At 40.6% G+C, this 27,846-nt stretch overlaps 1 protein-coding gene across 1 annotated transcript in view; it reads left to right on the top strand.

Annotated features, from left to right (window-relative positions):
- Nucleotides 1-812: 812 nt before the first annotated feature.
- The window catches only part of SEC63 (SEC63 homolog, protein translocation regulator), a 41,165-nt gene continuing 14,131 nt past the window's right edge, over nt 813-27,846 (top strand). Inside the window, exons 1-12 of the mRNA XM_060237827.1 lie at nt 813-1,202; nt 16,115-16,214; nt 17,468-17,582; nt 18,767-18,879; nt 20,406-20,467; nt 20,940-20,998; nt 22,137-22,187; nt 23,126-23,234; nt 25,382-25,476; nt 25,555-25,687; nt 26,180-26,272; nt 26,831-26,985. Coding sequence (XP_060093810.1) covers nt 1,079-1,202; nt 16,115-16,214; nt 17,468-17,582; nt 18,767-18,879; nt 20,406-20,467; nt 20,940-20,998; nt 22,137-22,187; nt 23,126-23,234; nt 25,382-25,476; nt 25,555-25,687; nt 26,180-26,272; nt 26,831-26,985 — 1,209 coding nt within the window. The 5' untranslated portion in view covers nt 813-1,078. The remainder of the gene's footprint in view (nt 1,203-16,114; nt 16,215-17,467; nt 17,583-18,766; nt 18,880-20,405; nt 20,468-20,939; nt 20,999-22,136; nt 22,188-23,125; nt 23,235-25,381; nt 25,477-25,554; nt 25,688-26,179; nt 26,273-26,830; nt 26,986-27,846) is intronic.

Raw genomic sequence — 27,846 nt, 5'->3', positions numbered from 1 at the left:
CAACCCTCGTGAAAGCTAGCTGCACACCCTTTTTAAAAGTGCTCATACAGCCCTACTCTGAGGTTGCTGGCTCAGATATCAACTCGATTTACTAGAAAGATACAATGAGATAGGCATGCCTGTTCATTTTTAATTTGATTTGCCGAGGCGGATAGACACGAAGTTTGCTGATGAGCGACGACGTCCCTTTTTAACCGCCTCAAACGCAAACCGTCACCTCTAACTCAACGGGATATAGAATTTGGGCAAGGAAGCGATTAGAGCTAGTTCAAAGTGTTCAAAAGACCATTTTCTGGACACTCCTCAGAAGTCCCACTAAATTCAGTGGGATTCACACAGTGATTAAGCATGCGACTGCAGTGTAAGAATGGTGAGAGGGGTTAAAGATCCTGGGAATCGAAAACATCAGCAACAGCAGGCTGTGATAATCTGTCGCTTGATCACTGATCATCACACATCCGCGTTTTAAATCGTATTTTCATAACGAGAACTGGAAAATTCAGTTTCAAAATACAGACATAGGTTGTCTTGCAGGGCTTAGAATGGTACAACTCAGTTTAGAACAACTTGCAGGGCTTAGAAGAGTTAATTTAGAACATCACAGCAAATGTTAGGCAAGACGGAGGTTACGTGGGTTTAAGGGCAAATGAGAATTTCCACATATGCTTTTCACCGCGTTCCGTTGCAATCCCTCCTGCGAAAAAAACCCACACCTCCTCCTTCAGCATGCCCGTCCAGCAGCGCACCCTTCCGCTCGCGCGCGCGCTCTACCTCCTTAAGAGGGTGGAGAAAGTAACCGGGCATAGCCAATCTAGTCCCATCCCGGGCAAGGAACCGGAAGCGCCCGTGACGTCACAACGGCAGCGAGGGTGCCTGCGCAGTGACACGTCTCCCTACCTGCCCGCGCCGGCGCTGCCCGAGGCCGAAGTTGGACAAGAGACGGCGGGCGGTAGCGGTGAAGTAGGAAGCGGAAAAGGAAGGGCTCTCTGCTTCTCTTGCGGTGGCGCCTGTTCTCGCGGGATCCCCGCAGAGGCCACTGCCGGGCTGGCTGTGGAGGGGGCGGGGCGTGTGAGCGACCATGGCGGGGCAGCAGTTTCAGTACGATGACAGCGGCAACACCTTCTTCTACTTCCTCACCAGCTTCGTCGCCCTCATCGTCATCCCCGCCACCTACTACCTGTGGCCTCGGGACCAGCACGCCGGTGAGTGGCCGCCCCCGCCCCCTCCTCTCCCTTTCCCCCGACCTCGAGTGCGCGGACCCTCACTTCAGGCGGGCCCGGGGGTCTCTCGGCCTTCTCCACCCGTGGCTTCGCTGCCGCCTGTAGAGTTACTCTCGGTGACCCCCCCCCCCCCCGCAGTTCTTACCTCGTCTTCTCAGCTCCTCCTGCTTCGTGTTCTTTCTCTCCCTTCCATGTACCCCACGCGCCTCTTGTTGCTGCAAAGAAAAGGTGGTCTTGCCAGTTGTGCGTGAGGAGACTGCTCTAGCGTGAGGCCGGTTTCAGCATGCGGGAGTGACGCTAAAAAGCAACTCTGAGCTCTTTTCCCCAGCTGGTCTGTGGTGCCACGTGGGACTGTTGGTAATGGCCAGTAGCACTTCTTGAAATCTTTAGTTGTGTATTGGAGCCAGTGTAGGCGTTTGCCTTTCAGGACAAGATGTACACTGATATTTATAGTGCTGTGCGTGTGAAAACAGGCAGAGACTGTGTGTTTGGGGACAGCCATGGTTTGCCAAGTCCCATAAGGTTTGACAGATACTGCCTACCTGATTATTGTTGTGTATGCTGTGCTGATTTTCTTCCTGGAAGGAAAATCGCCACCTCTTCCATCTCTTGCTAAAGTGAGTTAGACCTTCATGCTAAAAAAGAAGAAATTGATCATTGCATGCCTAGCAGGTGGTCATCATCATTAGATGACTTGAATGTAGGTAGCAGGTTGTAGTCTCATAGAGATGCTGAATAATGGTCTCCATAGCTGTAATGACTCTTTCAGAAGGAGTGGTGGTTCTTAGGTCTGCTGGATTTGTATATAACTAGTTTTACTATAAGGGCCTGTGGCGCAGAGTGGTAAAGCTGCAGTACTGCAGTCGGAGCCCCCTGCTCACGACCTGAATTCGATACCAGTGGAAGCTGGCTCAGGTAACCAGCTCCAGGTTGACTCAGACTTCCATCCTTCCGAGGTCGGTAAAATGAGTACCCAGTTTACTGGGGGGAAAGTGTAGATGACTGGGGAAGGCAATGGCAAACCACCCCGTAAAAAGTCTGCCATGAAAATGACTGGTGCTTGCACAGGGGACTATCTTTAGCTTTACTATGTTTGTTTGTGAAGTTGCTTCTGGTTTAGTGCAACCCTATGAATTAATGACCTCCAAAACATCCTATTATTAATAGCCTTGCTCCGGTTAACCAGCCTTGCTATCCTTCAAGAAAACTGTTTCATCATTAAAAATATGAATGTTTATCTTTAGAACTGTATTGTAAGCCACAGCCTGTAACTTCCTCAGCTAAGCAATAGTTTTCTTCGAAGGCTGTTTGTAAAGCACCAAGATTATTCTGATTTAGACTGTTTGTAGTTAGCCTCTGGTTTCCTTCCTACTCAATATCTGTGTCTTTTGAAACCCCAATATACTGGAATGCATACTATTTTTTCCTAATCCTTGTTATAGTAAGTAGAATCAGCTACCACACCATCTTTTCCCATGCTGTTCCATTATCTACAAAATATTTCCTTGCAGCTGGGTGCAGCCTGTAGCTATTGTTTCCCTGCTTGCTCTCATTATGGGAATAAGGAACAACCAGTATCTTTATTTTAACTTTATTTTAACTAGTAGTATCCCTAGACACTTCTATTGTGTAGTTTCTTGGTGATTATCGTGTCATCCTAAATATGACATCTTGTGTGCTTATCTTGATATGGTGGTTATGGAAGGTGAAGTCAAGTTGCAGCCCACTTATGGCAACCCCATAGGGTTCTCAAGGAAAGAGATATTCAGAGGTGGCTTGCCATTACCTGCCTTTGTGTAGCGACCATGGACTTCCTTGTAGATCTCCTGAACCTGCTTTACTTCTGAGATCAGATAAGGTAGGATTAGCATGGACAGGGGTCCACATATTTTGCCTTTGTTTGGCTAAGGTAAGTGTAGTGTGTTATTTGTGATTGCCAATGACCTATGGTTTCCACAAGTCTGTTGTTATTTACAGAAAACTTGGGAAATAACCAGTTAGCTTGGGAAATAATGGGGGTTCTAACCATTTGTGGAGGGTGCAAGAATTACTTTGCTGCTGTCATCTTGGAAGATTCAAGAGGTACTTTCATTCACCTTTTCCCTACAGATTATCCACTGAGTAAAGTAGGAGTGATTTCTCTTCCTGACCTTAGATTTTTGTGGGAGGTTGTACAATCGGGGCATTGCTGAAGCTTTGTACAAAAACCTGCATACAGGATTTTTGTGGGAAGACAAGGAAGTGAATACACTACTTTTTTCTTCCTGCCAAGTTTTCAGGGTACTATGTGGGGTCATTTCTTATCTGTGAGATAGGCGTTTGTAAAAGTTCATTGCAGAATAAGAGGTAAAGGACAAAAAAGTGGTGTCACTTCCATCCTGTCCTTCAAAGTCCCTGGGCTGTGCTTGAGAGAGAAGTTGCCTTGTTCTGCAGAAGGTGGCCACAGACACCACCACTCAGTAGAATGAGAGAAACCAAACTTTTGTACTCCAAGTACTTCCAAGAGGAACTGGAACAGCTTCTCTTCAGTGAGCAACACATTCTGGGAGCACAGCTAAGCTGTGTGCATGAGTGGCCACACATTAGCACAGGAAGCCCTGCTCAGCAGCAATCTGCAGTGTGCAGGACCTTGCACTGCCCATTTTAAGATTATAGTAGTTATATTCTGTTTAGGATATGAATTGCTCTGCTTGGTGATGGTGGGGAAGTTGGAGGGAACATTGAGCACAGGAACACTTGCTCTCCTGGAAAGGAAAATTTGTGGTTGGTGGGGAGTCAAGTGAAGAACCCTGGTGTAGGGGAATGGTCAAGTGAAGGCAAAAGCTGGCATAACATTGGTTTTTGGGAGAAAACATTTCGGGAAAGGCACCACACCAAATGGAGTGGCTTTTTAAGTTATATGTTGGAAGACTGATTTAATTTATATTTCGAAAATATGTAGGTGCCCCACAAATGTTCTTGATATATTGAGGAGACAATAAAATTACCTAATAACCCAATAGGAGGTAGAACTCTTGGTTATGTCTAGGAGCTTAGTTTAATTTTAAGTGCTCCTAGACACTGGATTTTTGCATCTCTGCTTATAGTGGTAGTGAGGTTCGATTGGACAAGAAGTCAGTGATAGAAGCATGTATAGACTTTCCCCCAAGGATTTTCAGAAGACTCTTGTAACATGTATAACATTTCCTGAGCTGGATACTTTTGATACTATCATAGCTGCAACAAACATTCATGCCATTTGTGCACCTTGTTAGTAGTGGGAGGGGGAGTGAGGTTAGCACATGACTGGCCAGAAAATTTTCATTAACTTTTATATATAATCTCACTGCCCTCCCAAAAAGGAAATCAAATTAAAATAGCTGCTCTTGAAATCTTGTGTGAAATTCTTCCATGCACAGTACTGATACTGTTCTAAGAAGTTTGCAGGAAGGATGTTTCCCAAGTTTTGAAACTCTTTTCTGTGTTACAACTGTTCATTTTTTCTTCATTTGTTAGTGGAGGCTGAAAGAATGTTGGCTTGGGAGAAATTCTTAGAACTGTGTAGGAATAGTTTAGTATTCTGAAATGTGACTGCAGAACTTCTACCTAAAGCATTATTTCCAGATGAACCAACTTCACCTTTAACTTTGACCCACTTATTTTTACAGTATCTCATTCCCCTGTAACTGCTTGATCACTTGTTATTCTTCATATTAGCTATTCTTCAGATTTTCTTCTGAATCTTTCCAGTTTGACAGCATGCTTCTTGAAGTAGTAAGTTTATGTAGCATTTGGAATCCAATTATATGCATGCTTTCAATGATAGCTTAACAAATCATAGTGTTTGGGAGGCCTCACTTGCTTCTGGTCTTCTTGGAAACAGATGGTGAAGTTGGGCTCATGCTCGACCAAAATGTAGAGCTGCATTCTGAGTATGCACATCAGCTTCCGTTCCAGCCTCTCAGTATGCAGAATAGATTGTGTTGTCCCTTTCTCCTCCCCCTTTGAAATCAGGTATAGAGACAAACAGCTGTTCAGGCTTCCGGTAGTGATGTTTTAAATGTGCATATCATATTTCATTGTTATTCTCTCTACCCCCCCCCCCCCCCCAGCTTCAAATTAGGTATTGCATTGCCTTTTTCTCCCTTTTAAACAAATGTGGCTGATCTTTAGAGTATCCATGAGATGCAGAACATTGCCCTGCATGTGCATGCCATCTTTCAATCTGGTATCTTGGTCTTCAAGGCAGATATATTGCATTGTATCACACTTGCATTTTCCTTCTACCTTTGAAAATAAGAACATATGAAGAGCCCTGCTGGACCAGAACATCTAGTCCAGCATCCTGTCTTGCCAACCAGTTCCTATGGACAGCCAATAACAGGGCATAAAGGCCAAGGCCTTCTCCTGATGTTGCCTCCTGCCTCTGGGATTCAGAGCTTAATGGGAGGGTTCCAAAGTGATCTATGCCACTGGTAGGACAGAACTTCATGGTGGCCCCCATGTTTTGAATTTTGTTGTGATTGTTCACTGGGACTTGCTTTGCAGGTGTGTGTCAGGCGAAGTCCGCAGTAGTGCAGAACCAAGTTGTTCAGGAATGGGCATTTCCTTTTAGATTGTTTTGATTGCTGTAGGGAACATGCTCTTTTGAGCTGTAATTTTACTTTAAGGATTAAAAATAGCATTGCTATTTTAAACGTATGGTGCCTTTGCTCATGAATTAACTTAAGTTTTTTTCCCCTGATTGTTGTGTTTTACTTGTGGAAGCAGCTTCTGAAGTACAGTCTCAAATATTCTCCATTCTGTAGATTTACAATATGGTGTATATTTGATCTATGGTTACACAATGCTAAAGGTAAAGGTAGTCCCCTGTGGACGCACTGAGTCATTACCGACCCATGGGCTGACACCACATCACAACATTTTCTAAAAGATAGCTATTTGGTTAGCCAGTACAGCTCTTTCAGAACAGGGGTGATAAAATCTCTCTAACTAATCCTGGACAGTAGCCTGGCAAACACATTTTGTACCAGCTGAAGTTTCCAAATTATTTTAAAAGGCTGCACTATACAGAGAACATTACAGCAGTCTAGCTTGAATGTGATCAGACCATGAATCACCATGGCTAGATTAAAGTTTTTGAGGAATAGTCATAGCTGGCTCCTGCAGAAAGGTCCAGTGACCTGCAAGTACAGTGCTTCTTTGGCTCCTTTGAGAGGTTGAGACATGCAGTGTCTCCTCCTCGTGGCACTCCACTGTTCTAAGTCCATCTGACTCCTGGAGGGTTCTTTGCTTCTCTTTAGGTATTTATAATACCATCAGCTCGTCATTTTAGAGCATCTCCCTCTAAGCATCAGCACTGTCTATGTAGCTCTAGACAGACTCCTCCTAGTGTCTGCATCTGCATGTTCTGGGGATCTAATGATCAACTCCCTCCCTTCCCTTGGCATCTTTTAAATAATGTCTTTGAGTTAGGCTTGACATGATTATGAATAACAGATAATCCAGCATTTAAAGTAATAAGAAATTTATTAAAAAGAAAATGGCCACATGTGTACTCTGCACAACAGATCAACTAGGAATACAAATTAAAAGTGCATGCACTCAATCTTACATCCCACCTCTCTGTATACTTTGCTTATTGTTATTTTAGGATAGGCTATTTACTCTTAAGGTTACAGCATTCTATTAGTCAGCCAATACCTTGAGTTCTTGTCCAGACTGTTTGTCCTTTGTTAGCTCCATGCAGAATTGGTAGCTGTCAAGGTGAAGCTTAGATGAGAGAGCCCCTTCTTGCAAGTTATCCTCAGATAGAATTGACCAAAATGGACCTTGTTTCCCTCATGTCACGGGAATTTATCTCCTCTGTTTGCCTACCTCTCCTTGGACCAGTCCTCTTTCTGTTCTAGCAATTGGCATTCCCACATTTCTATCCTCCCTAGGTGTCACATTCCTTCCGGGTTGTGAAATGGCCTTTTGATCTCCATTGGTTTAGAAGCATTTATATAATTTGTGAAAGCCATTGCCTGGATGGGGGATGCTTGAGAGAAATTAACTTCTTCCCTGTTTCCTGTCCCTTTTCTAACAGAGAAATTTTTGGAATAGAACTTTTTTATAACCCTCAGACTCCCAATAGTGTTGTGCTGCCCAAAGTGTAGGGCATTTCTCCACACTAGCATATCAGCTGAACCTGGTAAAAAATGCTACACGTTAATGAGGAGAACTGAGCTAGATTGGTTCACTGTGCAGTCCCTGTGCAGGTTCCCCATTGACCAACAAACTTCAGTTGTGTCTGGACTGAATTTCAGCTTATTTGCTCTCATCCATCCCCATTACCTTCACTTATTCTGGACTTCCATAGACCTACCTGACTCAGTTGTTAAGGAGAAACAGAGCCTGATGTGAACTGCATGTTTTAGTACCAGTTTACTCTGAATTCTTTGACAGCCTCTTCCAATGATTTCATGCTGATATTGTACAGAGATGAGTATGGAATGTTAGGAAATGTTCCTTTTTTCTGTTCAAATATTGTTGTTAGGGTGATAATGGAATCAGACTGTTGAGTGCAACTACTTCTTAAGGCATAGATCACTTGGGATTCCAGCACATGTATTAAGACAATTTGGTTTTGGGACAAGCCAGCTTACCTCTCTTATATCTGACAAAATAGAACTAGAATCTTTTTTTATGGAATGGGCTTGTAGCCTTTGACCCTTATAACAGTTCAACAGATGGTGGTCCTCAGACATTAAGTGTAATAATTAATATGTATGGAGAAGAATTAGTTTGAACTGCTTCCCAATTAATATAAGGAGTAGAAGGACAGTTTTCTTATTTTTAACAGTTTCACTTCATTTGGATATGCGACTTGTTTGTGGGTGAGGGCTGTGGTTAGGTCTGAACACCATATTTCCAGAGAACTACTTTAGTATTCAGCAGTGGTTGTTCATCAGGCTGTTCAGGCATGTCTGATTATTTGAATCGATCCCAGTAGGCAGCCATGTTGGTCTGAAGCAATAGAACAAAGCAGTAGACAAGTGCACCTTTAAGACCAACTAAGTTTTATTCAGAATGTAAGCTTTTGTATGCTCTTAAGCAGACTTCATCAGACATATGGGAATGGACGCAGCAATTCTTATGTAAGTTTGCAGTGTGGAATCATGGGAATGTTTTTAGCAGATAAAAAGAATCACAAATAGGATCTGTGTTTGTTAGTGTAGGACAAAACGGCTGAAAAAACACTAGATGATAAAAAGCAGACTGCTGTCGTAGGAGTGCCATAAATCTAGGTAACATTCTGGCTTTGTTAATTTAAATAAAGAGCATGTTTACTCAAGAGATTGTAGCATCCATATAGTTTGCCATAGGATGGGTTGGTATATGCAATAAGACTAAACAGCCAATATCCTCCATTTGAGTGTATCAATACAAAAAAGCAAAAACAAAAATTCTGATACACTGTTCTAAAAGAGAAATAATATAAGTTAGCCCTTAGGAAAACAGGGTGCATTAAAGTATAGTGGAAGGTAAGTTAGTATATGTAATGAGACAAACAGCCCACATCCCTCATTTGAGCATGTCAACACACACAAAAAAACATTATTCTGATACACTGTTCTAAAAGAGAAATACATTGGAACACTGTAGATGCACAGCTATACTCAGTGAGAGTTGGTTTAGTATATGTAATGAGATAAAAAAACCAATATCCCTGTTCAGTCCTGGGGAGGTGTTTGTTCCAAGTTTCATGATAATTCGTAATTGAGCAATTTCTCTCTCCATTCTGTTCTTGAAGTTCCTTTGCAGTAAAATAGTTACTTTGAGGTCACCCATTGAATGCTCAGGAAGGTTAAAGTGTTCACCTTTAATTCAATGAGTTCAAATTTAATTCAAAGCATTCAATGGGTTTAAATTTAATTCAAAGCATTCAATTTTTTTTGTATTGACATACTCAAATAGGGGATGATATTGGCTGTTTGTCTTATTGCATATACCAACCCATCCTATGGCAAACGATATGGATATTACAATCTCTTGAGTAAACATGATCTCTATTTAAACTAACAAAGCCAGAATGTTACCTAGATTTATGGCCTAGGGCGTTTTCGCACTGACCTTAATTGGCAGCGACGTCCCTCTTCACCACGCAGGATCTGCGCGGATTTTGCACCAATTGCTGCGGAGCACCCGGAAGAGCCTCAAAGTCCCGTGGCTTTTGCGGCGCAAATGGAAACCGCCAAAAACCAGTTTCCATTTGCGCCGCAAAAGCCGCGGGACTTTGCGGCTCTTCCGGGTGCTCCGCAGCAATTGGTGCGAAATCCGCACAGATCCTGCGCGGTGAAGAGGGACGTCGCTGCTGATTAAGGTCAGTGCGAAAATGCCCCTAGTGTTTTTTCAGTCGTTTTATCCTACACTAACAAACACAGATCCTATTTGTGATTCTTTTTATCTGCTAAAAACATTCCCATGATTCCACACTGCAAACCTATATTAAGAATTGCTGCGTCCATTCCCATATGTCTGATTAAGTCTGCTTAGGAGCTTACGAAAGCTTACATTCTGAATAAAACTTAGTTGGTCTTAAAGGTGCACTTACCTACTGCTTTGTTTGATTATTTGAATATCAGAGTTTAACTGATGTTGCCTAGAACAGTCACTCTTGAGAATCAGTCATTGCCATGAAGACTGGAGAACCATTTGATTGTGACAAGTGTGTTCTGATTAACCTTGACTTGTCCCCTTTAAATCTAATATGATCATGGACTTGTGTGTTAGGGAGACAGAGAAGTTGGAGAGGAAGTTGTGTCAAGAGCTGAATTCAAAAGCAGGTGTTAAGATAATAAAATATAAGTTTATTTCTATTTTGATCTGCTTCTTGGTATGTATCTGTATTACCTTTCACAGTCCTAATTGTTTGCAAAGGATAAGCTTGATGTTTTATTTTATGCATTTGTTATTGACTGGTCATCTACCCCGAAGGCTCAGAGTAGGTAATAATTTGAAAACACTGCATAATTCCACAGAGCAAAACTTTACCATACTGCGGGACCATTCAAAACCCAACTTTCTTCCAGCTTATGCTTCTTCACATTGGAGTGGAAACAAGGCTGGGACCCCCTGCAGTTGAAGCAACTGTGATGGAGTGCATACTGTGGCATCCATATGCCCTGACCCTGAGCCACTTAGTCCTGATGCCACCCACTTCCTTTTGCTCCATTTCATTGATGAGATAACAGTTGTGTGGCCCCTCCTATTACCTGGTAACCCTCCTTTCCCCTTTCTCAGCTGAGTCAGGGTACAAAGAGGTACCCTGGTTCAGCTGTGAAATAAAGGTGGTTAATGGGTTAAATGGAGGGTGTGGAGATGTGAGGCTGAGCTCAGCCCGTTTTGGCTGTGGGTAGAATGTCCATTTGGATTTGCCTATTTGGAATTATGTGATGATAGTGTATGTAGACTGGTGCTTAGTAGATGCTTTTACTGTAACCTTTTCTGACTGGCTTAAAGGCCAATGGCAAACCACGCCGTTAAAAAGTCTGTTGTGAAAGCAGTGTCACCCCAGAGTCGAAAACGACTGGTGCTTGCACAGTGGACTACCTTTACCTTTATGTGAGGAAACCTTCAAAGGTTTATGCAATGACTCTTACAGGATATCAACTGTGTACTGAAGTTAAAGTTGCTTATTCCCTTCCTGTGCTGTCTTGGTTATGTTTTTGGAAACATTTTATGAATTTAGAGGCAGACGACAACTATTAGGCAAACTTTTAGACTTTTTATCACATCCCTTCAGTGGCTAGTTCTTCTGGTGCTGTCTTCAAGAGATGTACATTCCCTAGGTTCTGAAATACAGCTGCTGGTGACCTTTAAAAAACACCTAGTCTGACCCTTTAGTTTTCCTACAAATGTAGAGTGATTTTAAGTGTTCCATTAGCCTGTTTCCTCAGAAGTCAGACTCTGAAACCTCAGGTTTCCTAAACCAGCACCTCTGGCAGTCAATTCCTGTCTGACTGAAAACAGCAGTTTAATAGATTCCCCCCCTCCCATCAACTCTTCCCTACAATTTAGTTGCTCCAGAATTGTGTGCAATGATTGGATGTAACCTTCTGTTCGCACACTTAAAGCCGGGCATAAAAAGTGTTGGTTATTCATAGAAAGGGACAGGAACTTAGCCCATCCATCATAGTTGTGTGCAGTTCACCTACGCTAGCCCTAGGAAGCCTACAACTCATGCATGAAAAGAGCCCAGCATTGCGCACACCCTCCCAAAATATCAGCAGCATCCAGCTGTACAAAATGGGGGAAATCCCCATTTGGAAGAATTCTTAATCAGGTTCTAAAGCCCACCTGATCTTGCAGTACTTTTAAAGTTTTTAGTTTTTTCTATTTCTTTCAGAGCTGGTATTTGAAGAGCAGAGCTAAGATGTGGGGGCAGTTGGTCACTCTTCTTACCTGGCAATGTTCTAGCCATGGTGGGAACCCCACTGGCTACTTGGCTAAGCACCACCAACATAGAAATGGTGCAGCAGGAAGGATCAAGAGGGCGATTGTGAGGTAAAATAGGAAGCTGTGACCCCAGAGATACCATCCAGTCAGCACTCCAGCCCTTGGGGGGGAAGGCCCACCCCACTGTAAGAGCCAGGAAACAGTGGGTGAACCTGCCTGCTCTTTAGGCTGGCCCTTAAAAATTAGAGAGGGGCTGGTGAGGACGGACCTGTCTGGGTTCCAGGCAGCAGGGTGGACTTCAGCTATTCTTATCACTTCCTGACTCTCTTGTGCTTTCTTACTTGGAAGTAATTCTCATGATTCCAGTAGAATTTATGTACAACTAAGCATATTTAAGGTAGCACCATTAAAATCCTATTAATATTTCTTTATAGTCCCCCTTTCTCAATGAGACTCAGGGTGCAAGTTAATGCAGATAGTACCATGATACATCTAAGAAGTTATATTAGTGGAATTCATGCTTGATTTTCCAGACAAAACTTTAAACTTTATCTGAGGAAGTGAACTGTGCCTCACAAAGCTCATGTTGAAATAAATGATAGTCTTTAAGATGCCACTGGACGACTTTCGTTTTGCTATAATGACTATCCCCTTGCAATTGTAGTGAAATCGAGACGATCTTGGTTTCCATTTGGTATTGTGACCAGCCTCAATGTTAGTCTGCTGGGATATTTAAGTGGCTCTCCCAAAGAAAGCATTAAACTGCATTTAAGTTTTTTTGTGAATGAGTTTTAACTTAAGGGGTGTTTTAAAAATACTTGAACAAATTCACCCAGCACTGTATGGGTACTTAAAAAAAAACAAAAAACTGTTCCTGAGCCTGTGAAATGTGATCATTGTAACACTTTCTTCAAGAACATTTAGTTTATAATTGCAAGAAGCAGCTGCTACAGTTAGCAACAAACACTAAGAATGTACACATTTGGTTTTCAGAAAAGCCTAGGATGATCTCAACAAAATAGCTCTATTCTGCTATGTATTATAGTACAGGGGTGTCAAATATGCATTCCAGGGTTGAATCAGGCCCCTGGAGGGCTCCTATCAGGCCCCTGAGTAACTGGCTGTCATCTGCTTCCATCTCCCTATTCTTGCTTCCTTCTGCATAACAGATTGCTTTGCAAGGCTTGCTCAGACACACAGCCACAGAACTAAACCTCTGTTTTCTCCATTGACTGAGGTTCCTCCCTTTGGGAGGAAGGGGGGGGAGGCAAAGCTTGTTTTTCCAGGCTCTCTCAGTTGCACAGCAGAGCTACTGAGCCAAGCCTCTCTCCCTTCTATTGGATGATACTCCACCCTCCTCTGTCCTCTGGGGAAGGAAGGAAAGAGCCATAGCTTTGTTTGCCTAGTTTCCCTGGATCCCATGGGAGAAATACAAAGAAAAGCACCTTTGAGACCAACGAGTGCTAACATTTTAAGCATATTTCAAGTTTTTTAAAAAATTGTGTTTGTCGGTGTCCTAATCTTAAATTGGTATACACATGGCCTGGCCCAACATGGCCTGGCCCAGCCCAGCCAGGTCTTATTTATGTCAGATCCGGCCCTCATAACAAATAAGTTCGACACGCCTGCACTAGTACCAAACAGCTGTGACATTTTTACTTCAGAAAAACAGTGTACAAAGTAGCTGACATGTAGGTTGTTATACAGAATTACTACTCTGGGACTTCTGGGTATACCTGAATCAGATGACTGTAGCTTAACCCATTGTAAGTTAACGTGTTGCTGATCCACCAAACCACTTTCCACGAATTGGATACAAGGAACAAACTTAAGCATCAAATTATGTGCTTTTTATGTAGCCGGCCCTGGGTTGGATCCAGCAGAAAAGCTAGCAGAAGGAACTGATGGAATGAATCCTGCCTTCTCCCATAAACTCTTTTGGAGTGGCAGAAGAGCCTCACTAACAAAATGCGCTGTGGTAGGAGGGTGCCTCAGTGAGAAGGTGGAATCAGGTAAAATCAGCTGATTCAAGCTGCCAATGAACATGGAGGAGGCAGTTTTACATGAGTCCCCATTTTAGCTGCAGCATGCAGTACCATGGTGCATTTTGTTTGGTATCTGACAACAGCAGGGTGCTTGTGGAAGGCAAGGAAAGACCTACTCTTCTTTCTCCTGTTTTTCTGCTGGATCCAACCCAGTATTAAAATCACGTAGTATTTTCTCTTAAATGTTAGATTGCAAGTTGGAGAATGTTTGTTTCTCCACCTTCCTACTGCAGCCCATTGATCTTTCAAAAATGTCACTCCCTAGGGATGTAGGACCCCCAGGAACCACATCAGAAGCAAATGAGGGTTCTGCAGCAGGAGAAGAGAATTGGTGGAAATTGCCCCACTCTTTCTATTAGTCTGGATCTACCCCTGTTCCCTGGTTTGTCTGCTGCAGGTAGCTGAGCCTGGCAGCTGCTGATAGTGCTATGGAAGTACATAATGTGGGTGTCGGTTGCTGTGCATTTCTGCTATTCTGTGTGGAAGCTGCATATCCAGCGCTACTTCTGTAAGCTGCAACAGTGGTACATAGACTAGCCTTGAAATGACCTGTGCCTCTTTAGTAGAATTAAATAGCGGACAGACATTGCTGAAAGAACTACAGTACAATTGTGCTGCTGTAGGTGGGCAAGTGAACAAAGCCAAACTGAGTTGGCATATCACCCTGAATTATAATTGGGCAGTTTTGCATTTTGTAATTTAGTGTATGGAACACACCAGCTGACCACTGCAATCATGATGCAGGAATTTGTGTGAAGGAGAAATATTGCTTTGCTATTTCTTGCAGTAATTTGAGCCTGTTAATTTGATAGCTGTTAAGAGAACTACATTTTCCTCAGTAATTTCAAGAGTTGTAACACTAATTATTATTGTTTTAAAAGCATACAAGTTCACTGAACTAAACCAGACCAAAAGTTTATCTGTTCAGCTCATTTATTACTGGTGTGTGTCACTGGTTAGTTTTATAGTTGATTACTCTTATTCTCTCTATCCAGTGCAATACTTTGGGTTGAACTGCAGCAAGGAATATATCAAAACCAAGGAGACCAGATGCAGCTTTAATATGGGAGTACTTGACAATGGAATATTAAAATTTTAATTCAATACTACTTTTTCCTAAATTTTACTCAGTAACCTGAGAAACTACAAGTGTTCTTACATTGAATTAAGTGTTCTTTAGTGTGAACAGAAGTATGTATGGTCATAAGAATCTGGCACATATCTTGGCAGGTGGATCTCCTAAACTGGAAAACTACTGGAACCAATAACAGTAGAGTTAGACTACTGAGAAGCTGAAGTTAGTTAAGAATAACTAGCTTCAGCTTCTCAGTAGCTGAATATACTGATATAAGGGGAGTATAAAGCAAAAATCAATGTGATAGAATTGCAGCCTTAAGACACATGTTTTTTCCCTTCCAATGGTTTACTAATTTCAGTGACTCAGGAATTCAGATGTTGTTTAGTGTGAGAAAAGAATATGGGACAATCTGCTGCAGGCTTTAACACATGGGTATCAAATTCAGTTGTTATGAAGGCCGGATCTGACATAAATAAAACCTTGTTTGGACGGGCCATGTGGCATAAAATGTAATGCCAGGAAGTGGAGATATAAACTTTATAAGGGACACAAACACAATTGAAGATTTTTAACTTGAAATAAAATATGCTTAAAAGATTAGTTCTCTTGCGATATTTAACAGTTTTTGATAACTAACACCTCTTGCTCTGAATTATTGCATCAAAATCTGGAGACAATGTCTGTGCTGTAGCAATAGTTTGGAAAGGGTGACTCGTTTAATGACTGAATATAATATTATGCTAATAAGGATAGTTGCCTGCCATTAAAATGCAAATACATTTGCATTTAAGGAATAAAAGGAGTTAGTTTTAAATACTTTGCTCAGAAAATTACAATTTACAGTACCTTTTTTAGATCAGGTAAAACAATCTTTAAAATTGGATTTCATTGTCCCTAGTTCACATATTCCAAGATTGTACAGTGGCATTTAAAATCTAATGAGGCCCTTTGCACATAATTATAAGAAAACTGTGGAGCATCAGGACCTACATTTTTGTGCAACATGAACACAGTTTGTAGTTCTAGAAGTCATACTTCAACTGATATGCCTTCAATGTCAAATTTTGTGTTATATTTAACTTAATGTACATGTGTTGTGTTTCTATTATGATATCTTTTGAACATGCTTCCCCTTTTTTGAGAGGTTGCTGCAAAGAGAAAAGTATTTGTATATTGCACATGTCAAATGCATCATCTTCTCTTCAAGCCTGTTATTGAAGTTGACACTTTTGGATGACATTTTGGTATTCCTAGTCAGAGTGACAAAGGGTTTTAAAGGTTTAATCTAAAAACATTGCATATTTGAGGAGATATTTTGTTGCTACCAAATTTTAAAACCGTTTCTCTTTCAGAGCAAATTCGCTTAAAGAATCTAAGAAAAGTATATGGAAGATGCTTGTGGTATCGTTTGCGATTATTAAAACCCCAGCAGAACATAATTCCCACTATAAAGTAAGTATACATAATTTAGTTCTGTTTGTTCTTGAAGTCTTTTAAAAGAACCTTTAATTTTACACTGGAAATGTAGTCTAATTGCCAAATTATTATCCAGGGTGCACTGGTAGGTCCTAGTAGAGTAGTAGAGATCATAGCTGTAAAGGAACTGATGACCTTCAGTAAATTGTTCTGCTCCATGTAATTAAGCAATACCATTGGTGAATATTTCAACTTCTAGCAAGCAGTTCATGTTTAGTTTTAAAGTAGTGTCATTCAGGCTGCATTTTGCAAGCCCTAGGATTCCTTGAGAGTGTTATCTGACAAGGATAAGAATGGCAGACAAGGTTTCCAGAAAGGTATCTTGCCCACCACAACTGGTATTCCTTTGTTTAGGAGTGTTAAGTGAATTCTAGGTTGTGATCTTGATTTCTGTGCAGCTGTGGTGAGGGGAGATAAACCTTGTTGGTGCCCTGTATGAATTCATACATGAGTAGGGTTTCTATGGTGGGTGTATGGAGGACTCTTTGGTGGACTTATGAACATCATTCTGTAAAGGTGGAGCGTTTGAAAATGAATACAAATAGATTAGATCATTGTGGTACATAGACAGCAGATTTTAAATTCTGCATTGGTCTGCAGTACAGTTTATATACAAAGATCCATTGGTCATTAGTTTCAGAACTCTGGCCTTGCTGTTCCACATAGAAGATAAGAAGATATTGGATTTCTATCCCGCCCTCCACTCCGAAGAGTCTCAGAGCGGCTCACAATCTCCTTTACCTTCCTCCCCCACAACAGACACCCTGTGAGGTGGGTGGGGCTGGAGAGGGCTCTCACAGCAGCTGCCCTTTCAAGGACAACCTCTGCCAGAGCTATGGCTGACCCAAGGCCATCTCAGCAGGTGCAAGTGGAGGAGTGGGGAATCAAACCCAGTTCTCCCAGATAAGAGTCCGCACACTTAACCACTACACCAAACTGGCTCTCCTGAGATCCTATTTACATATATCCTATTTACTGGTTAGGTTGCATCCTATCATATACCACAGAGGAGAGAATATGTTATCTTGTATCAGAGGTTCCTGTACGATTTAAGAAATAGGTTTTTCAATATCATCAACATGCTTTGGTAATCACGTGCAATCCCCATTTATTATGATACTGTTGCCTATGGTGCTCAGATGCCTTCAAATGTCAATATGCAGTTGCTGTATAAATTATTTTCAAATTCTTAAATGTTGAGAAGCACTTTATCTTTCAACTTTCAACAGGAAAATAATTCTGCTTGCTGGATGGGCACTCTTTTTGTTCCTTGCTTACAAAGTTTCCAAAACAGACAGAGAATATCAAGAATACAATCCATATGAAGTATTAAATTTAGACCCAGTAAGTTATATCATTAACTTTTAAAATGCTTTGTTTGACATATTTTGACACATAGTTGTACAAAATGATGGGGGAGATTGAAGGAGATGTGAAAGTGTTAAGTTTTTTTTAACATAGCAAGAATTAATCCAATTAATACAGTTTGATTTCTTACTGTTCTGAGCATCTTAAAATTCGGGGTGTACTTTCAGAGTAGCATTTGTGTAATGTAAAGCACAGTCATGAAAAAACAACCATTAATATGTAATAGAACAAAGTTTGGGCCCAGTGGCAACTTTAAACTTCTACACTGGACTCAAACTTCGTTCTGCTGCTTCAGACCAGCAAAGTTACCCATCTGAATTAATATGTAATGTCACTCTGCTATATAGTGCAGATAATTTTTTGAAAAATTATTCTGAATTAAGGCAAAGGGCCAATTAAGATTTTTTTTGCGGCGGGTGGGAAGTCTCCCAATCCCCTTCCCTTTCACTTCCTGCTGCCTCCACAGGCTTTCCCTTTCTGGTTTGCAATCCCCCATTGTCTATAGTTTGCCAAATTGTGGTTTGTCACTTTCCCAATCCCTAGTTTCTTGTTGTCTCCTGATGGCTGTGCACATTTGTGCACCATTTTGAAGGGTTGCATTTTACGTGTGTGAAATCTCTTGTTTAAAACTTTTCCCTCCTTCTCCCACTTTTTTGTTGTTAAGATTTTCCTAGTGTGTGTGTGTGGGGGGGCTCCCTGTGGCATGCAGGCCTGTGGCCCTGTTGTATGAATTTGCCTAGGCACATGGGGGCCAGCTCATGGCTGTTAGTTAATGGGGTTTGGGGTGGGGGGAATGTATTTTTTCTTGAATTGTGTGAAGAAAGCATTCTTATACTGAAGCATTGTAATCTGCAACCAATTGTGAAGCTTTAAAAGGATCAGTTCATTATTTGCTCATAAGGAACAGTGACACATCCTACATTGTACTCAGTAACAGTAACAATTGAAAAGAAGCACTGTTTGTTCCTTTTTTGTTGGGTTTAATCAATTCTGGAGCTTTAGAAAGGTGCAGCTTTTACAGTGTGCAGTGCTTTAGTGAACTCTTAAGGGGGATGGAGATGTCCAAACCATGGTTCCTGCAAAGCTGGTGGGAGGGGAATGGTATGGTAGAACATGTCACAATATGTTTGTTATAACTAATATGGAAGTTTATTTTATAGGGAGCAACTGTATCAGAAATTAAAAAGCAATACCGTTTGCTATCGCTGAAGTACCATCCAGATAAAGGAGGTGATGAAGTTATGTTCATGAGGATTGCTAAGGCTTATGCTGCGTAAGTTCTGGACACTGGAAACAAAACTGGTAGCTGGTGGAACAACGTCTTCTCCAAAGGCCAGCATCCTGATCTTAAACCTTTGAGTTGTTTGGTATACTGCTGGCATCAGGAGTTGCTGCATTGCTAGCCCATGTTATTGCCTGTGCTTTTGGTAATTTCATCTGAAACTAGCATGTAATTCTATTGCAAGACTTAAGAGTAGGCTGTCAGGCGGTTTCTAATGTATATTATCATCTTCTGGCAGATTTAACCCCCCCCCCCCCCCAAGATCATCCAGACCATTTACAGTTAAAGACAAACACGGACTTCCAGAAGTATATTTTGTCATATATATATAAAGCACCCTTCACGTGGTTTGAGCACTGCATATTTTACGGAAAGTATAAGACACTTGAGAAGAGATAGCAGTGTTCCTGTCAGTGTGCATGAATGAGAATTAAACTGTAGTTTAGAATCCTAGTTTGTATAGAAGAAACACATTCCAGTATTCACATTTGGGCTTTTGGGATTAGAATGAAGAAATCCAAAATCAGGGCTTTACTCACATCCCATTTCCGGGAAGGAGGGGGAGCATGAGCACAACCAGCCAGCTGTTTGTCTGTGATAAACAAACACTGGAAAATCTGAAAATGGCTGTAGTAATAAGATGCTTAAAGCTGTGAAACACAAAACTTGGGGTGGAGTGTTCCATGCAATGCACGTCTTTATTTCACTGATGCTTTGTTTATCTCTGCCCTCATGTCTGGCTTTTTTAACACTTCAGTTTTCACTGGTATCAGTTTTGTAAAACCCCAAACAATATGCAGGACAAATAATGTACATTGGCATGGTTTATGTAAATTGGTTGGAAAACTGAATGATACACTTTATCAGCCTAATTCTTTACTGGTAAGCTTCTATTTGGTTTGATGAGAATAATCACCTGGAAAGCTATACAGACTTTTTGGCTTATTGTCAAAAAGATTATTTGAGGCACATATGTAGTCTGAATAACTAATTTAAATCTGTAATTTTAAATTGCGTGTGTGCCATTTTGATTGCAACCATTGGCCAGCAGAGGCCACTATTAGCAAAATATAATAATTTGTGGCCCCTGATGAAAGCTTGCTCCCTGAATCTTAGCTTTGTTCACTGCGTTCACTGCCATACTGATGAAAGCTACAGTGCAGGTTGTGCTTGAGCATGTGGGATTTACAGTGCAATCCTAAGGAGAGTTACTCCAGTCTAAGCCTATTCATTTCAATGGGCTTAGAATGGAGTAACTCTCTTTAGGATTACGCTGATAGTCACTTATGGAAAGGAGATTACTTGTGCATGCCAAAAGTGAGGGTAGACCTTTCTCTTTATGGAGGCAACTGTGAAAAGTACATGGACTTGGCCCTGTTGTTTGCTGGTAGTGCTGTTGTAATATCGTGCTATTCTAAGGACTTCTTATATTTTGGTATGGCAAGCTGTAGAATCAGATATAGAAGACAAATAAGTGATATGATTTCTAATGTGTTTCCCCCCCCCCCTCTTGTTAGTTTAACTGACGAAGAATCTCGAAAAAATTGGGAAGAATTTGGCAATCCTGATGGGCCGCAAGGTTGGCTTTTAATGATATAAATTACTGTATCTATTATGGAGTACTCAGCTTTTGTCCAGATTCTTGCAATATTACTTTTGCATGTGGATTGTTGTAGACTTGATACGTTTGATGTATTTATGTTTGTACAACCATTTGAGGTACTTTAAGGCTGGGAAATAGCAACACAGGCAGAGTTATTTGCATCATCCTCGAAGTGGGGATACCATATCCCAAATCAGTAATTGGTCCATTTTGTTATGTTGGGCTCAGTGGTAGTTCAAGCAGATCTACGATGGTAAATATCCTCAAACCTTGGTTTATGAATTAGATCGATTGAATGCACTATCATCCATAGCTAAATTTCAGTAAGTTAGAGTTAAGGAAATTTACATAAATTTCAGGAAGTAATAGAAAATAAAAAACACTCAACATATACTATTTCTCTAACTAAATGTATTTGTGTGAACTTACTGTCTTCTGTTCTTTGCAGCTACAAGTTTTGGGATCGCCTTGCCAGCTTGGATTGTGGATCAGAAGAATTCTATTTTGGTAAGTTAACACTGTGTTCACTGCCAAACTGATGAAAGCTACAGTGCAGATTGTGCTTGAGCATGTGGGATTTAGTCACTTATGGAAAGGAGATTACTTGTGCATGCCAAAACTGAAGGTAGACCTTTTTCTTTATGGAAACAGCTGTGAGAAGTACATGAACCTGGCCCTGTTGGAATCATGGCCATTCTGTAGAAAGTTAATACATGCTTGCTTCCACCTAGAATGGTGCAATCTAATTCACCTGTTCTTAGTCCATGATTTATAGGAGCTGTTTTATAGCACTGAAGTTAGCAGCATTGCTGGGTGGCCCATCATTCCAAACTGCATTCTGCCAGGGAGGAAGAAAATGATCTCTGAGCTCCTAGCAAGTATGACATGGAGTTACTAAATTCTTTCCCAACAATCTGCATCCATTTCTGATTGTCATGCCCTGAACCTAGTGGTTAGCGGTATCCATGTTTCTACTGCTCCCAGAATGCCAACAGCTCATAGCAAGAACAAGAAGGGTGTCTCCTAGTGTAGGTGCCTGTCTGCTTGAATAAGTAGTATCAGGAATAAATTTTACAAAAAAATAAATAAGTAGTATCAGGATTTTAACATAATGAGGTTGTTCACCTTGGTTTTAGAATTGTTGCTATGGAATATTTGTTTAGATGCATATTTGCTGCTTCATACATGCTTGTGAAAAATCAGCCTTTAATATACTTAACTAATAATTATACTTAGCAACAGTATGCTTTACTCCTTTGCTTCCCTGCTCTTCTCTCAGGCTTGGGGAAAAAAAATACAAGAATCTACATACAGGCGAGCTGGCAGGAGATTATTGGGTATGAAGCAAAATTGAACTGACAAATGAGAGTCTTTGCCGTTCTAGTTGTTAAGTAAACAGCGATCTTGCTTAATAACAAAATGGAAGGGTTCATATATAAAACACATGGTAGTTTTTCAGTAACTGTTAAGTCATGCTCAATTGTTGTAGGTTTCTGGAATTTTTCTTAACTGCTTAATGGTTGTGCCCTTCAGACATCCTAACAGATGGCTCTAATGATGATGACTTTGACAATTTCACATGTATAATAATTTTGAAACTTTATCAGGACACTTCTAATATTTTCTTTCCATTCTGTCTTTCTAGGTTTTGCTAGTGTATGGATTAGCATTTATGGTTATTCTTCCAGTAGTTGTGGTAAGTATTACTTTCAGTGCAGTTTGGTAAAATCCTGAAGGTCACTGTCATTTTTTTCCCTGCAGGTCCTAGAAACAGTAGTTATCTTTGATTTTGATGTATTCATGTTGAGTAAAGTCACTGCGTTAATACGTCAGCTTTGTAGCAACTTACTTCATTTATAATCCATTAATCACAGTGTTATGTAGATTTTAGAGTTTTTTTTCCAGCCCCAGAAAACAGTTGAAACCTGAACAACATTCATATAGCCATCCCAAATGCTTAGGACTGTGTGACATTCATCCAAGATGTCACTTTGCCCCTTATGCCTGGGCATGACTGAATGTGAAAATTGAATGGCTTGCAGAGCCCTCATAAATCTCTATTTGTTGAAGTTCATTGCAGCATGGACCAGGTTACTGATTTGTAAGACTGCTTACAGGATTTGAATAGGTCCCTGTAGAGACCTTTAGCCTTTATGTGGAAGGCAAGAGAGAGGCTAGAAAGCTGGAAAACTTTAAATGGCGATAAACCCTTGACCTGTAGCTTGTGCTTGACATGACTGAAAGTGAAAAGGGAATAGCTTGCACAATAGCATCAGCATTCAGTGAACAATTTCTGCCTGTTTAGGGAGTACAGAGTGAGGTACATGATGCCTTCCAGTTGAATCCTAGTTTTCCCATTAGCCATATTTCTCCCATTCCCTGTATGTTGGCATCCTACATCTCCAGTTTATTTAATGTAGAAGGACCCTTTTCTGAAGTGTAAAATTAAGGTTTTGATCCATTGAAGGTAGTGGTGGCTTTATTAAACAGGTAATGTTCCTGTGGCCTGTAATATTTTGTTTTGTCTAGCAATTTTTGTGTTTACATTTTCTTTGGTGTTGGAACTTAAAGAATGATTTGGTTGTGACCATATAACATTAATAGTTGCCATTTTGCCCATCTGAACTATTTTAGGGTTCCTGGTGGTATCGCTCAATACGCTATAGTGGAGACCAGATTCTCATCCGTACAACTCAAATCTATACCTATTTTGTTTATAAAACAAGAAATATGGATATGAAAAGTAAGTTTTTCTAATTGTTAGTTAAACACACAAGACTGGAAGTGCTGTAATTTCATTTGTTTTTAGATTCAGGTGGGTAGCCATATTGGTTTGAAGCAGCAGAACAAAGTTTGAGTTCAGTGGCACCTTTAAGGCCAACAAAGTTTCATTTCTGGGTATGTGAGAATTGAATGACTTAGCATGTGTAGGATGATAAGAAGCTGATGTCTTTATTAAGCCCTGAGGGTTCTATTGTCCTGAATGTTGTAATAACTTGTAATTCAGCAATCTCTCATTCTGGTCGGTTTCTGAAATTCCTTTGCAACAAAACCCCTAGGGCTTAAACAGATATATTGACTTCTTATCTTACTATATATTCTGAGTTACTTGGTTTTCACCAATACCCAGAAATTATATTTTATTGGTCTTAAAGGTTCCACTGGACTCAAACTTAGTTCTCACATATGTTGTTGACTCCTTTATTACCTGTGCCAATTTGTTGCTATTCACATGTCTTACCATATGTGTTATTCCAATCTTAGCAGTAATTATTGCCCAGTTACTTATGTAGCTTGACTCTAATTAGCCCTTACTGGCAACTAATCCCCCCCACCTATGTGTAAAATTTGAGGAAATCTGTTTCAATATATCTGAAGGAATGTGCATCTACATATGCTGAGTCTCTCCATTCTTGCTTATACCCAAACTTGAACTTTGTTGGTCTTGGAGGTGCCACTGAGCTCACATTTAGTTCTCACATCTGTTAACTCTTGTATTTGAAAGCCAATTAACTGTAATTCATACATCTCACCAACTACTTTAATTGAATCTCAGCTATAATTGCTTTGTTACTTATGCATCCTGACTGACTAGTCCTTCTTGGCAACTAACCCCTCTCCTCTCTCTTCCTATATGCAATGGTTGAGGGATTTTATGTCATTGTATCTGAAGAAGTGTGCTTGCACATGGAAGCTCATACCTTGAATAAAACTTTGTTGGTCTTAAAAGTGCTACTGGTCACAAACTTCATGTTTTTAGTGACTGTGCAGTATGCGTGAGCTCTTCATGGCCTTCATGGATTTGATTAGGCTCTAAAACTTTATAGAGGGGTAATGTGGGCAAGTTGGACCTAATTCTTGAGGTTATAAACATGAAGCTGGGCTATAGCACTGTAGTTGAAGACTCGTATGACCAAATGCTTCCCCATACAAAACATTCCATGCACATAGGAATGGCTGAGAGTATAGGGTAGGATAAATGAATGGCAGAAAGATGGGGGGTGTATGTCAAAAACCCACCCTGGGTCTGTGTGTTCTCACATGCTTGTTGGATGTTTGCATGTAAAAGTGTGTTTCTCTTCATGATACATCCTGGGTTGCAAAACCTAGCCTATCATATAACCAGTGCTTTGGGAAAACCCTGATGAGGCTGTCGCTGAGCAAGTACAAAGGGCAGAACTTCCAATTACTTAGCAGCCCCCCAGTACATGCATGTTCTTAGTGTGTAGGAGTATAGGTAGGATTAGAATCACAGTGTACTTTCTTAGCTAGAGTACATATATGGAGATAAATGGTTCCTGGCACATCAGTCTGCAGTATTTTGTTAGCTACTGAGGAACTGCCTACAAGCCCTTGATAATATGATAATTAGAGGCCAGTGCTACTATAGCACAGTAGTTTCCTGTGGAAGAATGGTTTATTAGAGAGTGAACTATTCGTGACAATGAATATAAGGAAGAAACATTGTACAGGAAATTATGGTATACTAAAATGGTTTTGTAGTGTTGAAGAGTGAAGAGTTCAGTGCATGTCTTGTGTGGGGAGACAATGTCTGCTGATATGATGAGTTAAAGAACTGATGATGGATGCATCAGTTTTACTAGGCCCTTTACTAGGCATTGCTACCCCATTCAAGACCTTGAAGTAACTATCTTCTGTCCCTTTCTCTATAAGTAATGTGCCTTTACTTTGGACAGAAGTGCCCTTTGTCATCATGTTGTATTTACAAATGTAACTAACAGCCATTTGTTCCTTGTTTTGGGGTATTGATGGTAAAGAAGGGCCTTGCTAACATTTGAAAGTTCCTGGAACAAGGTGTTATACTTCATTTACAGCTGTTGGAGCTTCTGGTGTGCTTGTTTTGCATTTATACTCTGATTTTCCTTGTAGGGCTTATAATGGTTTTAGCAGGAGCCTCTGAATTTGATCCTCAGTATAATAAAGATGCCACAAGCAGACCTGTAGATAACATTCAAATACCACAGGTTAGTTACTCAGATGTCTTGTATGTTCTGGTGTGGAAATGTATGTTTTGGTAACCTCTTTGTTTGCCTTATTTTTAGCTCATCAGAGAAATTGGCAGCATTAATTTGAAGAAGAATGAACCTCCTCTTACGTGCCCATACAGCTTGAAAGCCAGAGTCCTCCTACTGGCTCACCTTGCCAGAATGAAAGTTCCTGATACACTTGAACAAGGTAGTTTAGTGATGCAATCTTGACCTGGAACTCCTCAGGTTATACACTGTTCTGGCTTAATTAGTCTTATTCCTGGCCATAAGGAAACAAACATTGTGTTTTAAAAAGAAACCCATATCAAGATCAAACTTCAGTGCCAAGAAAAAGAGTTCTGTGGCATGAAATTATGCAAGTTAAACCTTGTGTTTTGCTTCACATGGCATATTGGAAGGGCAGAAAGGAACCCATGCAAATATATAAAATAAATCATGTGATATAAAGAGTTATATTAATAGCCAGGCAACAAATAGAAAAGAGACAAAGTAATGAAGACTGTAGTCATGGGTTGCATTGAGATCCAGAGAACTGTTTAGATGGATGATGTTTGTGGGGGTTTTTTTAATCTTATTTGATTTTAATTTGTAATATTTTGGTTATTACTTGTAAGTTGCCTTGAGCCAAGAGGGAAAGGCAGGCTATAAATATTTTAATAAATAACTTCCTATCTTGCAGATCAGCAGTTTATCCTGAAGAAGTGTCCTGCTTTGCTTCAAGAAATGGTTAATGTAATCTGTCAGCTAATAATAATGGCCCGTAGCCGAGAAGGTAAGGAATAAATTTATTGTAAGGCCACTAGTAAAATTATTCTGCTGTTTGAATCTTACAAAATGTTCAGAGTTTAGTCTTCTTAACAGTTTCTGGTTGCCGCAGGCAGTTACTACAACAGTAAATTTCCCATGGATTCAGAATAGCCAATATTCTGTAAGAAGAAAGAAATGTTAAAATGACTTTCAGTCTTGCATTTTCTACATGTGATTCTGGTTCAAAGACTGCTTTCTAGCAAACTGCAGAAGGGATGATACTAGAATCCTTTTGTTATGTCAGATTGGTATCTAAACATTTTGAGTAGTGTGACAAGGTGTATTTAAATGGAGCTTAAATTGTGCTCTGTTAATACACTTTAGCATGTAGCACAATGGGAGGTTTTCTTGCAGAACAGTATTTTAAAAGTCTTTACTTTTTATAGCACTAAAATATAGTGTAGACTATCATGTTAGAGTAACCTTTCTTTTCTTTAGGGAGCCTTTACAGAGCTTTTCCTATTCCATTGTATTTCACACTGACAATTAGTCTAAAAGTCTCATCCTCCTCTCCCCATCCCAGAAAGAGAATTCCGTGCTCCTTCATTGGGCTCCCTGGAAAACTGCATGAAGCTTTCACAGATGACCGTACAAGGTCTTCAGCAATTTAAATCTCCACTTTTGCAACTCCCGCATATTGAAGAAGACAATCTCAGGCGGGTTTCTAATCATAAAAAGGTAAAATGCCCATGGTTAATCATGTCATCTTGCAATTAACTTTTAAGTTAACTTTTAAGTTACTAATAGAGTAGAGTAACTTTCTGAGAGCTGCTAGTTTTTGTCTTAAAGGCTGTACTTCCCTGTGTTTCTGCACCTAGATGAGTCAGCCATTCACCTTTGTATTACGTGGCTGCCATCATAACCATTAATGTTACTTTATGCTGGTGGAGGCTGCAGCACCAGGTACAATGAAGGCTTAGCAAAGGTCCCCAGTCTTGTGGACACTATGAACCCTTTCGAGTTTTGAAGACAGGGTGTAGATATCACCACAAATGGCTCCCAAAGGGGGCAATCCTTAGAATGCCACAAAACAACCAAATGTTGAAAGTTTCAAACCAAACATTGTCCTATGTTGGAGACAGCTGTTTCTAAATAGGTACTTCCTGTAGACTTAAAGGTTAATGCTTCCTGAACTCTTCTGAAATACCACCTGTTACAATAAGGCAGGGAAGACATGCTTTGTCAAAGAAGGAAATGGAGTGCCAAGAAAACCCATTGGTGGAGATCACTGGCGTAGGAAATCCCTTGAAGCTGCTCTGGGCTGCATCTACAGCTCACTTCTTCTGCCTTTGTTTTAGTAGCAATCTGACATTGCTTGTGAGTGGGAGAGAAGGGCGATCATGCAAAGCAGGCTGCTGGTTCAACTGATCTTAGGTTGGTGGTTGCCTTGACTGGAAGGGCATAGAGGGAAGAAGAGGAGGAAGGCATCATATTTGTTGCTGCTGTGCTCTTCAATCATTGTTTTATATTCTGTGCAAACCAGTGGAAGTTAAATTGATGTGGAAAGGCTGCTGTCTTTTTTCCCCCTGAGGCAAACAG

This window comes from Heteronotia binoei, chromosome 1 (assembly GCF_032191835.1).
Source record: "Heteronotia binoei isolate CCM8104 ecotype False Entrance Well chromosome 1, APGP_CSIRO_Hbin_v1, whole genome shotgun sequence".
Classification (NCBI taxonomy): domain Eukaryota; kingdom Metazoa; phylum Chordata; class Lepidosauria; order Squamata; family Gekkonidae; genus Heteronotia; species Heteronotia binoei.
The sequence above is the reverse complement of the archived record's forward strand: the minus strand, read 5'-3'. Positions and strand labels throughout refer to the sequence as shown.